Source organism: Microtus oregoni, unplaced genomic scaffold (genome assembly GCF_018167655.1).
Source record: "Microtus oregoni isolate MIOR12 unplaced genomic scaffold, Mior012 000117F_ref0000505, whole genome shotgun sequence".
Taxonomy (NCBI): Eukaryota; Metazoa; Chordata; class Mammalia; order Rodentia; family Cricetidae; genus Microtus; species Microtus oregoni.
This window is the reverse complement of record NW_024544746.1, coordinates 2,142,951-2,156,054: the sequence shown is the minus strand read 5'-3', so window position 1 is coordinate 2,156,054 and position 13,104 is coordinate 2,142,951. Positions and strand designations below refer to the sequence as shown.

The following is a 13,104-nucleotide window of genomic DNA, read 5'->3' as shown; positions in this document are numbered from 1 at the left end:
CCCGTAGATCAATGGTTGTCTGGTAGAGTTGCTTATGACCCTCCCTAGGTACCCCCAAACCTCAGAGCCCCAAGGATGCCCCCTTATCTGGTGAACGCCGGTGCTCAGGCAGTGCGCTGTGGAGATAGAGCCTAGCTCTTGGCTTCCTTCTGGGCTGCGTCCCTACCACTCGCCCACACTTTGCCCCACATCCTGCATTCAGGGCAGGAATAGGGGCCTGGCTGTGTCCCAAGGAGAAAGCTTTTGTCTCTGAGACCAGCTCCAAAGACAACGGGAGTCTTTGCCCACTGTGGGGCACACACTGTGGCAGGTGTGAGTTAAAGTTCCCAGAGTCAGGTAGGGGAGGGCGATCACAGGCATACGCGGTACAAGAAGCGGGATGTTCAGGGCGCCACACAGCAGAGCCCAGGGCCCCACTGGGGGCTGGAGACAGGTGTGTGGGGAGGCAGCTGTCCTGGAGTGGACTGTGCACTTGCAACCTCGCGAGTTCCCTGAGTGGCAGCGAGTCCGCATCTGTTTGGGAGTCCTGTGACAACCCGTCCCTCTCAGACCCGTGCCTCAGGTTACCCCCTCCCCGCCCCCCTCCCACCACGGGGGATCCCCTGCCTTCTACGTCTCCAGCCTCGCGCTCCCTGACAGACAGGTCACATGGTGCAGCCTGCTCTGTGCGGTAGAGGCCAGGGCGGGCGGGGCGGGAGCGAGTGGCAGGCTGGCTGGCTGCCCTGGCAGTGTGCCTGGCTGCTAGTCTGACGGGGTGCCAGCTGGCTCCACGTGCTAGGGCCTGTTTCTCGGCCATGTGTGTACAGGAGGGCGGGGGGCAAGGCAGGCAGGGGCCACGCGACACGGCCAAAGAATGAGGGCCATCCACAATGGGGGCTTCCTGGGCAGTAGGCCAGGAGGCCCAGCTTACCCTTGTCCTGCTTCCTTCAACCACCCCTGAATGTGGAGATCCAGGGACTCTGCCTGGCCTACTCCCTGCCCCCTCCCTGCTCTGCGCCTTCTTATGTCTAGGGCAGGTAGGCCAGGATAGGGCTGACAAGTAGCTCTTCCCATGGGAGTTAACCATAGGTGCCCTCCTACTCTTGACGGGGACTCTCAGACAGCTAGAACACCACCCCCCTCGCCATCTGCAAGGCAGCTGCTGGAGTGGGGGCCCGGGCTTCCTGTGTCCCTGGAACAGCTGGGGGTTCAAGGGATGCACCCTGGTGTTGGAAGAGCCGCCTAGGAACATCTGGCCTGGAGCAGGGCTTTCTTGCTGTGCCCCGGGCCTTCTGGGCCCCTTGGCTCACACAGATGATGGGCCTTCAGAGCCTTGGGGTAGGGTGGACAGTAGAACTAGCCTGGGGCAGAGGTGAGTGGCTAACTGCCAACCTGGCCTGGGTGCATGGGGCTGGGGTGTGGTGCAGCACAGCTGGCCCTATTGTCAGTGAGCCCGCACGCCCCCCACCAGCTGCCTATTTAGGACCACCCACAGGGCAATGAAAAGGGATGCTGTTGCTAGGGGGTTGGCGAGGGGTGCAGGAGCTCCAAACTCACTCGGCCTGGCTAGTCATGGTCTCTTATGCCACCTGGAGGGGGAGCCATGGGCACACGTGCCAGCCCTGGCTGGCTGGCTGCCTAGCCAACTTCTGTCAAAGCCACACCCACCCTGGTGGCCACTTCTCCATCCATGCCTGGCTGGATTCCACACACAGGAGCCACCACCAAGCGTGTCCTGCTGCCCAGACCACACACACCCACGTTTCTCCGGCTGCCTCTGTCTCTCTCAAGACTTAGCACAGGGGTGAGTAGGGGCTGGAACATGTCCAGCAGGAAGACAGGTCCTATCCGGCCCCCACCCACATGGGTGGGCCAAAGGCTTCTGTGGCCGTCAGACTCCATCCCCTGGAACTGCCCCCTGGTGGCTACCCTAACCCTTTTTCTTCAGACCCTGGGTGCTCTCCCTTTTTCATTTTCATTTGGTTTTCTTGAACAGACTCACCGTGTAGCTCTGGCTGACCTAGAACTTTCTGTGAAGACCATTCGTCTGGTCTAGTAACTGTAGTGATTGATCCCTTTGTCGTCCCCCCCCCCCCGCCCATTGCTGATCTGTGGGCATGAACCACTGCACCCTGCAACCTCCCCTTCCTCCCTTTGAAAAAGTTTTAAGATTATTTTAATTTTTTTTTTTTTTTGGTTTTTCGAGACAGGGTTTCTCTGTGGTTTTGGAGCCTGTCCTGGAACTAGCTCTTGTAGACCAGGCTGGTCTCGAGTTCACAGAGATCTGCCTGCCTCTGCCTCCTGAGTGCTGGGATTAAAGGCGTGCGCCACCACCGCCCGGCTATTTTAAATTTTTAATGACGTGTGTAAGCATGTTTCTGTGTGTGGGCATGCACACCCGTGAGTGTAGCTACTCGTGAGTCCAGAAGAGGGCATTGGGTCGCCTGGAGCTAGGTTGTGGGTCCTTGTGAACCGCCAGAGTTGGTTGCTGGAATCAGAACTTGGTTCCTCCCCAGGAGCTGTCCACATGCTTAGCCGCTGCCAACTATAAACCCTCTCTACATCTGCTGCCTCTATACACGAAATACCCCTGCACCTCGGCCCTTCCTCTCTGGTCTTCTGCCTCACCCTCGGTCCCCCAAATCTCATAGTTCATGTCCACAGGAGCTGCTGAGCTAGTTGGGAAAATCTGGCCACACTAAGATTTGGGGGACATCATGGACTCTGCTGTGGGGATCAGAGTGTCCCACGGGTTAGGCTACCTCCAGCCGCCTCATTGCCGTCAGAAGGGAACAGCTACAGGGTCTCAGGGGTTCACCTCGGGGTGTCACAGACTCAAGAGCTGCATCAGCCTTAGGTTCAGACACTCGGCTTAGAGGCTCTGAGTCTGTTTCTTCATCTGTAAACCACACTGGGTAACAGAGCTGCTTGGACACAGAACGACTCAGGATCAGTACCTCAGGGAGCAGCTTCTGCACCCTTTCTTAGAGACACTGGGGGCAGCGGGGTGGCTGTGGTCTTTGGGTCTGACCTGGGCAAAAACCATTGCCATCCAGGTTCACCTGCCTACTGGAGTCCCAGGCACAGTGGACCCCCTGGGAGTGCTTCAGAAGGTGTGAGGGACAGAACTGTCATCCCACATGCCAGAAAGGTGTTGGGGCCACATCCAGGAAACTCCAGCTTCAGGCTTTTCCCATCATCGGTTGACTTCCGGAACTGGCCCCATAATTCTGCCCGCTGGCCAGTGCCAAGCTCCTCCTTGGGATGCGGAGGACTGTCCTCTGGGTCCAGGGCAGACTGCCCATGGGAGCCTGGCTCCTTGGGCTCATAGTTATTCCTCTCAGCCCAGGGACATGGAGACTGCAGGGCCTTGTTCCCTGCAGTTACGGGTCATCACTCTGCAGGCTGTAGGGAGGAGGCTTTGCTGAAGGCTGCCGTTCTAACCTCCAGCCACTTGGGTGGTCACTCTGAAATTCTGGCCTCAGTGACTAGGAACCCGACCAGCTAGCGTGAAGAGACCCTGAAGCGGGGGCATTTGGCAGGGAGAACCTGGCTTGTTGCTAGGCTACTCCCTTCAGCCACTAAAGCAGAGATGGCAAGCATCCTGTGAACTGGCTGCCACATCCTGCCTGTTCCCAGGGCAGACATTACTAGTCAATTAAGCGGCATGAGAATCTAGCTGTAGGATTCTTAGCCCAGCATTCTGCGCTGTCTGAATAGACGGCAGTGGAAATCGCTGGCTGTAAGCAGACTGGAAAGGGCTAGCTCCAGGTTCCTGTTGAGTATGACAGCATCCTAAGGAACGGCAAACACCGCCAGGTCCCATGTCTCCTACTGGGAAGGTGGAGGCTTGCAGCCAGTCTGAGGACCTTCTAGGTGCCTGTATATCTGGGTGGGCAGGAAGAGCCCCCACCTCATCGCTGCCCCTTTACCTGCCCATCCTGCCGTCTTTTGTGTCTTTTGAATGCCGTTTCTGGATGACCTTACTGGCGGCCATCTTTTCTTTTTCTGCCTGTTGATCAGTTATCCCCCCCACCTTCACCTTCACCAGGGCCTTTGGTAGCTGTGGTCATGGCATTCAGGGTTCCTTCCCCAAGTCAACTAGGGGTTCCGAAGAAGCAGGTGGTCTCAGATGGGCCATGTGATCAGGTCACATGATCACTGGAGCAATCACAGCCATTCCACCTTCATGGGCAGAGGCCGTGGGAAAAGGGAGGTCCTGGGTCTGGAGCTAGTGGTCAGAAGTGTGAGTTCTCTCTCCGCCCCAGGGTCTTCTCCCTGATGCTGCAGGCCACCCCTACCAGGATACCCCCTAGATCTTCCCATCCCAGGCCTGGTCTCCTTGGTCCTTTTAGGATGCATGTCTCCCAGCCTTGGCTTCCAGTCCCAGGAGCTCTGATTGGGAAGTCGTTTTCTCTTTTCCTCTTTAGGGAGTACCCTGCTAGGGAGAATAAAGAGGCCTTTCAATTGCTGCCTAAGAGGACCCCCCCCTTTGCCCCTCTCTTGCCCCCCACTATTCTTTCTCTCCTCAGTTCCCCATTTGAGGCCTGGGAGGAGTAGAACCTCTGTGTGTCGGAATGGTTGGTAGATTTCAGCCCTGCTTCCTGGACTGGCCGCCCTTTTCGCAGCGCCCAAAGTGCCGTGGGTGGGAAAGGGAGTCCTCTTACTCAGTTAGCCAAGTGTCCATTGCCCCCAGAGAGCAGGAAGAGGCCCAGGCCTCCTCAGGGAGTACGAGGTGGAGGAGGGTGGGGGGGGGGTGTCTGAGCCTGGAAACATTGTCTGGGAAGGAGGAATTTTACAGACTTCTGTTTACCAAAAAAAAAAAAAAAAAAAAAAACAAAAAACCGAGGCCCGTAAAACATTTAACAGCAGCCAATTACAGGGGACAGCTGCAGTGGTTCCCCCCCCCAGGCCCCAGCCCCCCCTGCCCAGCTGCTCCCACGGAGGCCTCTTAGCTTTTGTCAAGTCTTCCAGGAGCTGGGTGTAATCTGGCTAACATCTGCTGCAGATGTGTCCACACATACTAGGCCAGCGGGGCAGATCTTGCAGTCCCAGCCTGCTCTTCAGCAAGAGGGGAGCAGGCCTGGCCGTGGGCACCGTCTCCGAGTCCTTCCGTGTGGTCTGAGGGGATGCTCTCATCGGAGATACGCGCTACACCTGCAGGCAGGTTGTTTCTGCGTCACAGAAATCTGAGTCGTTAGACGGACCAGATAGATCTCTTCCTACATGGAGCACCCGAGAGCCACCACCAGACTAGAGATTGTCCCACGGTGTCATTGGTCAGGCTTCTGAGTGATGACCCCACGGGAGTAGAGTGTAATGTGTGGTCTCTGCCCGGGACTTGTGTGTGTGCTGTTTACCAGCTCTGAGTCCTTGGCCTGAGCAGAGATGCCTGGCCCCATGCCACAGAGACCTCTACTTCAGTATCCAGGCAGATCAGCTTTCGGAGATGTAGGACAGGACAGACGTGTCCAGGTAGCACTCACGTAGATCTGGCTCTCCTTCTTAAAGGGTTTCACCTCATTCTCCCAACCCCTCAGCCATGGCGGGTTCAGCCTCAACAGCCTGGGATTTCTGTGGTGAAAGAGTCAGGGTGTCCAGGGTAGCAAGGCTGAGTGAAGTTGGGCTGCGACACTTGTCTGTGTCCTCGCGTGAGTCTGAGAGAGTCCCGATGCCTGGTCACGCGGACATCTCCAGAGCAGCACACACCTGGCTGCTTCTGTTGCAGTTTGTTCTGCAGTGTGGGGAAATGCCCGCCTGCCCGGCAAGCCTGGGTGGCCTCTGCCTAATGCTCACAGCAGACCCAAGGGCGCCCCAACGCCTTTAGATTCATCCTGAGTCGACCGGCCTTGGCGCTGAGTTCCTGCAGTCCCTTGTAGGGATAGCTTCAGTCTGATCCAGTCACCCCATTTTAACAGAGAAAGCCAGCTGCCTGAGCCAGCAGCCAGGCTGGGGGAGATGGTAAATTCCCCTCCCCACATCTTAGCAGCTGTCTTGGTGACAGCAGTGGGTAGGGTCTGTAGCTGCTAGCAGCCAAGACTCCTTTTGGTGAGTTTGATGGAGGGCCAGGTCCCCAGACTCCTGCCAGGCTTGATGGGAGGGGACCAGGCATGAAGCTGTGATCCTCAGGGCTTGGTGACACTGAGTCTCAGCTATGAGCCTCCTAAGAGGAGCCCGGGCAGTGCTGCAGCTTTTTCCTTTTTAAAAATGTTTCAGATGTGCTGGTTTATTTTATTTTACATGTGTGAGTATTTTGCTTGCATGTATGTCTGTACCGTATGTGTGACTGGTGCCCACTGAGATCAGATGTCGGGTTATGGGAGGTTGTGAACCACTCTGTGGGTACTGGGACTTGAATCCCGGTCCTCTGCAAGAACAACCAGTGTCCTTAACCACTGAGGCGTCTCTCCAGCTCCCAGTGAGGTAGCTTTTGTGCTCCTTCCTAAGGCTTGCTCTCAGGGCCCAGACATCTTTCTTGCAAGCTAGGACCTCGTGGGTCAGGGGAAAGGAACATTGTTCCAGGTGACAAGAGCCACTGTAGGCCCAAGGTCAACAGGGTAGGATTGGCTCTAGGCTGTGGTTAGCACTACTATGCCAGGTAGGTACAGCCCATCAGAACTTAGGCTGCCTCTGAGGTACAGACAAGGGGCCTACTTAGTACTACTTGGTTGCCAGGTAGGAGTTGGGGTTAAGGTCTTGCACACCATGTAGCATGCCAGGGACCTTGCCGACAGGAGCATAAGATGCTGGGTTCTCATGGAGAGGCCAGTTGAGGGGAGAAATCCGTGGCTTCCAACAAGTGGGAACTAGCCACATCCTAGTCAGCTACCTAACAGTGTGAGTCACCCAGACCAGCTGTGGCACAGCACAGCTCTTCCAAGACCATCTGCTTCCCTGGGTGCCTGCAGAGGGTGCAGGCTGGAGGCCCTGTCTGGTTTGGCTCTCCCTTGTCTTGAGAACTCACGGAGAGTCCATATTGCCCCTTTGTTGCCTGGCCTGGAAGCTCCTGCCACACCAAGTACTACTGGGAGGGAATCAGAGGCAGCCTCCCCTCTCTCCAGCCCCTAGCCCATCAGCAATTCAATTTGTGCTGCACCGGAGGGATGGTATTAGTCGAGTCAGAGTTAATATGATGTATTGATGGGTTGATTTCCCACCGGCAGGCTGTGAGCAGACTCCGTGGGGTGTTGCTCCTGGGCTGCCTGCCTGCCTCTTGCCTCCTTAGGGTCAGGGTGGTGAGGGCCAGGGAGCTGAGAGTCGTCTCTGCAACCAGTGCTTTGCTTCCCTAGCTCCTGCGTACCCCAGATTTTCGGGGAGTCTGGCATCTACCTTCCTACCCGTGAGCCACTTGGATCACCATGGAAACAGCAATGTTCTCTATGGGCAACATCGTTTCTATGGAACCCAAAAAGGCAAGTGCTGTGGGGTGCAGTGCATGCTGAGGGTGAGCTTAAGGGGTACCAGCGAAAGCAGCAGACTGGGTGAGCTCTCCTCCCCGGGCTCCGTGGGGCCCAGAGGAGGATGGCCTGGTACCACTGCCAGGTATGGTGCTCAAGGAGGGGACTCTGAACCACAATGACCTACACGCTCTCATCGCTTGTCCTGAGGACCGAGGATCAGGGCAGGAAGCGTTCTGGAGAGGGTCCTGACTTACTCTCAGTTCTAGACTGCCAGGAGCACCTGCCCTAGCCCTGTCCCATGAGACAGCTCCTCAGGCAGGCATCGTTGGAGCAGTGATTTAGCTCCCACCTGGATAGAGGTGCTGTGGGGGGGGGGGGGAAGCCAGAGATTTCAGTCCCTGTCACTAAATGGAGGTGTTTTGTTTTTGAGGGGATGTGGCTAAACCCAGGGGTGTCATTGGGTTAGTGGCCACACTTCCGTTTCAGGTGGCTCCATCGTGAGATAAGATGCAAACCCAGACATAGAGTCCTGTAAGGCTAGAGTTAGTGATTTCAGGAGACGAGAAGTGTATTCCTATTGACCTTAGTTTGCAGCCCAGGCTGAGGGAGGGACCCCTTGAGTAAGTACAGTTTGGGTAGGTAAGCCCAGCTTAGAGATGGGGGCTAGGGTCCTTCCGGGGATGCTGGGGTCCTTCTGGGGGTGCTGGACGTAGGAAGTCCCCATGTAACAAGACGCTGGAGTGCAGAAGGTGGAGAGAGAGTGAGGCCGGGCAGTTTCCACACGTCCCTAGGGAACCCCACTTGGGGTGGAGGACAGTGCCCTCTCTTTGCCAGTAGCCATTAGGAACTGAGATCCCGACAGAGTGCAGAGTGCCTTTGGGCGGCCCTCCTGGACCAGGAAGGTGAACCAATGACCTCAGAGCGTCTGGCATATCTGGATCCTTGGAGTGGTTTTGCACATTTGAACACGGAAGAGTCTTAAGAGTCTCTGAAGCTCAGAATAGCCTTGGCCTTGCAGAGACTGGGCTTAGCAGTGAACGGCGCAGGCTGCCCTGCCTGGGGTGTGGCCAGGAAGCCTACCCCAGCCCCACTTGGGGGTCTGGTTTCATCCTAGACAGCCCTGCCACATGCTCCCGGGAACCAGGCTTGAGTGCTTGTGGGCTGGACGCACTGAGCCCTGAGTCACACACACCACCCCCATGCCTGCAGCTGTTTTGACAGCATCTGTCAAGGGTGGGCAGGTGGCTAGGCTAAGCCCTAGAAACCAGACTGGTGAACCTGGGCCCAGGGACTCCCTCTGGGCGGTGGGGCCGACTGGTGTCTTGGCGGCTGCTGGCCAGGCCTCTCCGCTTTCACAATATTGTGGTGGAGCTTCATCCAAGAACATTATTTGGTTTTGGAAATTGAGCTAATTAGGTTTCTCCTGGGCTACCCCTTCCCTTCTCCCCTTCCCCTTGTTTCTAATTAGAGGAAATTGACAAGGAATTTACATTACTGAAGACAGTTTTACAAGTTGCAAACGTTTTTTTCTTTTGTTTCCCGGCTTCATGCTCTCCCTTAGCTGGGCCCTGGCCCTGCTGCCCACCCTCCCGACTAGGGGAAGGCAGGGCTGCCCCTAGGGTCTTCCAGAGACTTGATGTGGCTCTAGCTTGGCGGGCCAAGAGTGGGTATCCCCGGGGCTTACTGATCACAACCTGGCGCAGACCCAACCTGGGCAGGAAGGGTTTGACCCAATCATGGCTGGACTGCAAGGGGAGGAGCTACTATCCACAAGCTGGGTGACCCAGAGCTGCCGGCTTGAGATGGAAGGCCGGTACAGTTCTGTCTCACCAGGGACTGCTTCTCCTCCATACTTTGGGTCGCCCCCTCCCAATTTTGTTAATCAGAGATAGTCAGATAAGATGTTGGGGGGGAGCTCCTCCGAGTGTCCCAGAGATAGGTCTCCCACACTGTCCCATCTTCAGACACCCTGGACTCACTGTTACCACGGCAGCCACAGCTCTTGGTGTAGGAGAGGGGTAGGAGCTGCAGGCATCCCTGCCCCCTGCACCGCTAGGCACTTGGCTGCCCACAGCACCCGGTCTAGGCTCCACATCGCCAGAGTTTTGTAGAGCTGTCTCTCCCCACCTCCACACTGAAAAACTGAGACGCCGAGCTGCCTATAGGAAAAGACCGGGTCAAGGCGCTGCCAGTGTTTACAAAGGGAAGCTTGTTTGGAAAGTTGATCAAATCCTGGCGGTGGATGTCGGTGATGCTCAAACCACACTGTTGATCTGCTCGGTGCCCCGAACTGAACAGCGGAATATATTTGTTTTATATGGCATTATACGTGCCCATGAATTCAATAATATTTTTTATAATTTTTTTTAAATTTCATGTTGCGTGCCTGAGTGTTTTGCCTGCATGTATGTACATGCACCGGGTGTGTGCCTGGTACCCACACAGGTCACTGAAGCTGGATGGATGGCTGTGAGTCGTCTTGTGGGTGCTGGGAGCCGAACCTGGGTTCTCTGCAAGAACAGCAAGTGCTGCTAACCGCTTAACCACAGAGTAATCTTAACTGCTAAGCCATCTCACTGGCCCTCTCTTTCATCTGAAAACAAACAAAAATGCAAACAAGTCTGGCTACTCTCCACTTCCTGCTGACCTTGACTTTTTTTTCTTTTCTTTTTTTTTTTTTTTTGGCTCACAGATAACTTCTACCTGCGAAACTTGCCCCCGCAGCCCACAATCCTACCTGCCAACCACAATTTCCCCGGGGTGCCCCGAGCCACTCCTGCTCATCCCATTGGATCCTGCAGCCGGGACCGCATTGAGGCTGCCCCGCTGCAGAAGGGTCCTAAGGAGTTTGACCGCTTCCTCATGGGTAAAGAACTGGGCAAAGAGAAAGCCAGCAAGGTAGCAGAGGGCAGAGAACGCCCAGTGCCCGAGGAAGACAGCAGCAAAGACCGACAAAAGCTGGTGCCGCCCATGCCCACCGAGGGGCCCTGCAAGGAGGGGGGTCCAGCACCTCGAGGATCCTGTGAGGGCCGCCCCAAACATCTCACCTCCTGCCTACTCAACACCAAGGTACTCAACGGTGACATGGGCAAGGCCGCACTGGCCAGTTGTGCAGGGGGCATGCTAGGTCGGCCCGGCACTGGCGTTGCCGCGCCCGGACGCTGTGCCAAGGAGGTGGTGGGCCCTGTGGAGCCTGGACCAGCCTTCAGCGAGTGCCTGGAGCGGAGGCAGATGCTGCACCACGCTGTGTCCTACACCGTGCCCTCTGGCCTGCCTTCCGGGCCGCCCCCTCCCCTCAGCACAGGCCCTGCAGGCTCTTTCCCCTGTCTGCAACTGCATGCAGGTCCAGATGGGCTCTGCCCCCTGCAGGACAAAGTCTCCCGGGACCTAAAGGCCAGCGGGCCCACCTTTGTGCCTTCTGTGGGACACCTGGCTGATAAGAGTCACCCTTTCCAAGTAGCAGAGGCCTGTGCTGTGGCCGGCGATGGCAAGGACCGGCACCTGGAGGGGGGGACCGTGGCCCCCGAACATGGTGCATCCTACGGAGTCTCCTATGCCCACCTGAAGGCCGAGGGCAAGGGCGAACGGCGACCTGGGGGCTTTGAGGCGGCCCTCCACCCCCGGCTAAAAGGCCTGGAGTATCTCAGTACGGGCCCCGAGACCCCTTTCCCTGGACTTCCCAAAGGTGGTCTGGACAAAAGTGGCTACTTCGAGTTGCCCGCCCCTTCACAGGACTGTGCCCGGCCCAATCACCAAGACTCGCTGAGTGGGAAGGCCGCCCAGGCCTGCTGCACTTTAGACAAAATGGCCAGCAAAGAGGTCCCCACCGGCCCTCCGGCAACCCAGAAGGTGGCCCGAATCCGGCATCAGCAACACTTGGTGGCTCCTGAGGTAGAATCGGGAGGCAGTGGAGCTGAGGCCAAACGCAAGTCCATGGAGCTGGCATCTCTGGGTTATGGTGGGTCTCATATGCCTCCGTGGGGGGTTCAGGCGGGCCACAGCACCTCCATGGCCGCCGTCAGCGAGGAGCGAAAGGGCACTGCCTACCTTGACCCCTTTGGCAGTGGCCTGCAGCAGGCAGCCCTCCTGTCCCAGGAGCTCCCCACTCCACCAGACGAGGTCTCGGCCATGAAGAATCTGCTCAAGTACAGCAACCAAGCCTTGGTTGTGGGCCAGAAGGCTCCCTTTGTGGGTTTGGGTGGCCTCAAAGCCAGCTGTGTCCAGCAGGAAGCCAAGTTCCCAGCCACTAAGGGCCCAGGCCCAGTGGAGAGACCCGACTGTGCCCGCAGCCGGGAACACGAGGCTCCGCACGGAGATGGGGAAGTGCGGCAGCCACCTGTGGGCATTGCGGTGGCCTTGGCCCGGCAGAAGGACACAGTCAGCAGACCCGATACAGCCTACAGTAGCAATGGTGGGCGGCAGGGCAGGGCCGCCCCCACCTTCAAAGGTAGGATGTTCTTGTTCAGGGAAGCAAGGCAGATAGCATCCACAGTGTTCCTTTCCTGCCTGTGAACCCCATAGACCCCGTACGTCTGCCCCTAGAAGATCTTCAAAGCTCCTGAGGTCAGGGACCCCGCCTCAGTGCATGAGCCCCCAACTCTAGGCACGCTTCAGACTCTCTGGATTCCCAGCCTGACCTTTCTTCCATCTTCACCCTGTCAAGCTGCTGCAGGATCCCGTGCTAACCACGCGTTGGACCTGGAGAGTGAGGAGGAGAGGACCAGGATGTGTGACGACCGCCTGGGGCTGCCTGGCCGTGAACTGCTCTTACAGTAAGAGCCGAGTGGAGGCCCTTGGTGGGTTTGCCCTCTCGGAGTCCTCGTGGGAGGAAGGGAAGTGTCACAAGCACGACACCAGGCACTCGACTGTCATGTGCCCTGCATACACTGCATTCCAGCATTCCCGGAGGGCTCTGCTCACTTACCCTCTGCCAGCCGCAACACTGCTGGGAACCGAGGCCCAGAGTTGGGGTCTCCTAGGAGCCTCCGCCTCCATTTCCCCTTGGCAGGTTGACAGTCTGTTGAGGGGTTGGGGTTGGATGGGGCAAGGGGTGGGGCAAGCTGACTCTAATGATCTTACAGAGACAACAAAGACCTCGTGGAATTTGCCCGGATCCACCCGTCAAGCAGCTGCCCTGGAGACCTGCCCCCCCACCTCATGATGCAAGGCGGCCAGCTGGGCGGGGACCCGGCCCCCCACCCCCACCCTGCCCACCCGCACTGGCTGCCCCGCACCCGAAGTCCCTCCTTGTGGATGGGGGGACATTCTTATGGTCAGTGTTCCGAGAGCACTGGGAGGCTGTATTGGGGTACCAGGTCATTCCCTCCTGGCCACTGGGGAATGGGACGCCTGAGCGTCCCTTCCATGTGGACTCTCTGGCCTGAATACTGTTACACTGTTGCTTCCCAGGCCTAGGACACCCTGCCCTGCACCAGAACCTACCCCCTGGCTTCCCAGCTTCAGTGCCCGGATCCATGCCCTCAGTGTTCCCTCTTCCCCAAGATGCACCCACGCAGCTGGTCATCTTGCCCTCAGAACCCACAGCCCACACTACCCCTCACACACTTGGTAAGGACCCTGACCGTCTGCATTGGGGCTGTGGGCAGTGGATCTGAGGACAGCAGTGGGGGGGGGGGTGCCTGGACTGGACTCAGGAGAGAACTAGGAGGCACCTGGGCCCTTCACCTCTGGCTGGAGCTTACTGATAGTTCTTTCTCTGGTCCTC

General features: G+C 57.5%; 1 protein-coding gene across 4 annotated transcripts in view; it reads left to right on the top strand.

The window, feature by feature from the left end:
• Positions 1-13,104, top strand: part of LOC121444102 (BAH and coiled-coil domain-containing protein 1) — a 55,515-nt gene that overhangs the window by 22,821 nt on the left and 19,590 nt on the right. For all 4 annotated transcript variants that reach the window (XM_041645873.1, XM_041645875.1, XM_041645874.1 and 1 more), the window contains exons 3-7: positions 7,269-7,391; positions 10,072-11,826; positions 12,043-12,151; positions 12,461-12,651; positions 12,789-12,947. In XM_041645873.1, the coding sequence (XP_041501807.1) occupies positions 7,269-7,391; positions 10,072-11,826; positions 12,043-12,151; positions 12,461-12,651; positions 12,789-12,947 (2,337 nt within the window). The remainder of the gene's footprint in view (positions 1-7,268; positions 7,392-10,071; positions 11,827-12,042; positions 12,152-12,460; positions 12,652-12,788; positions 12,948-13,104) is intronic.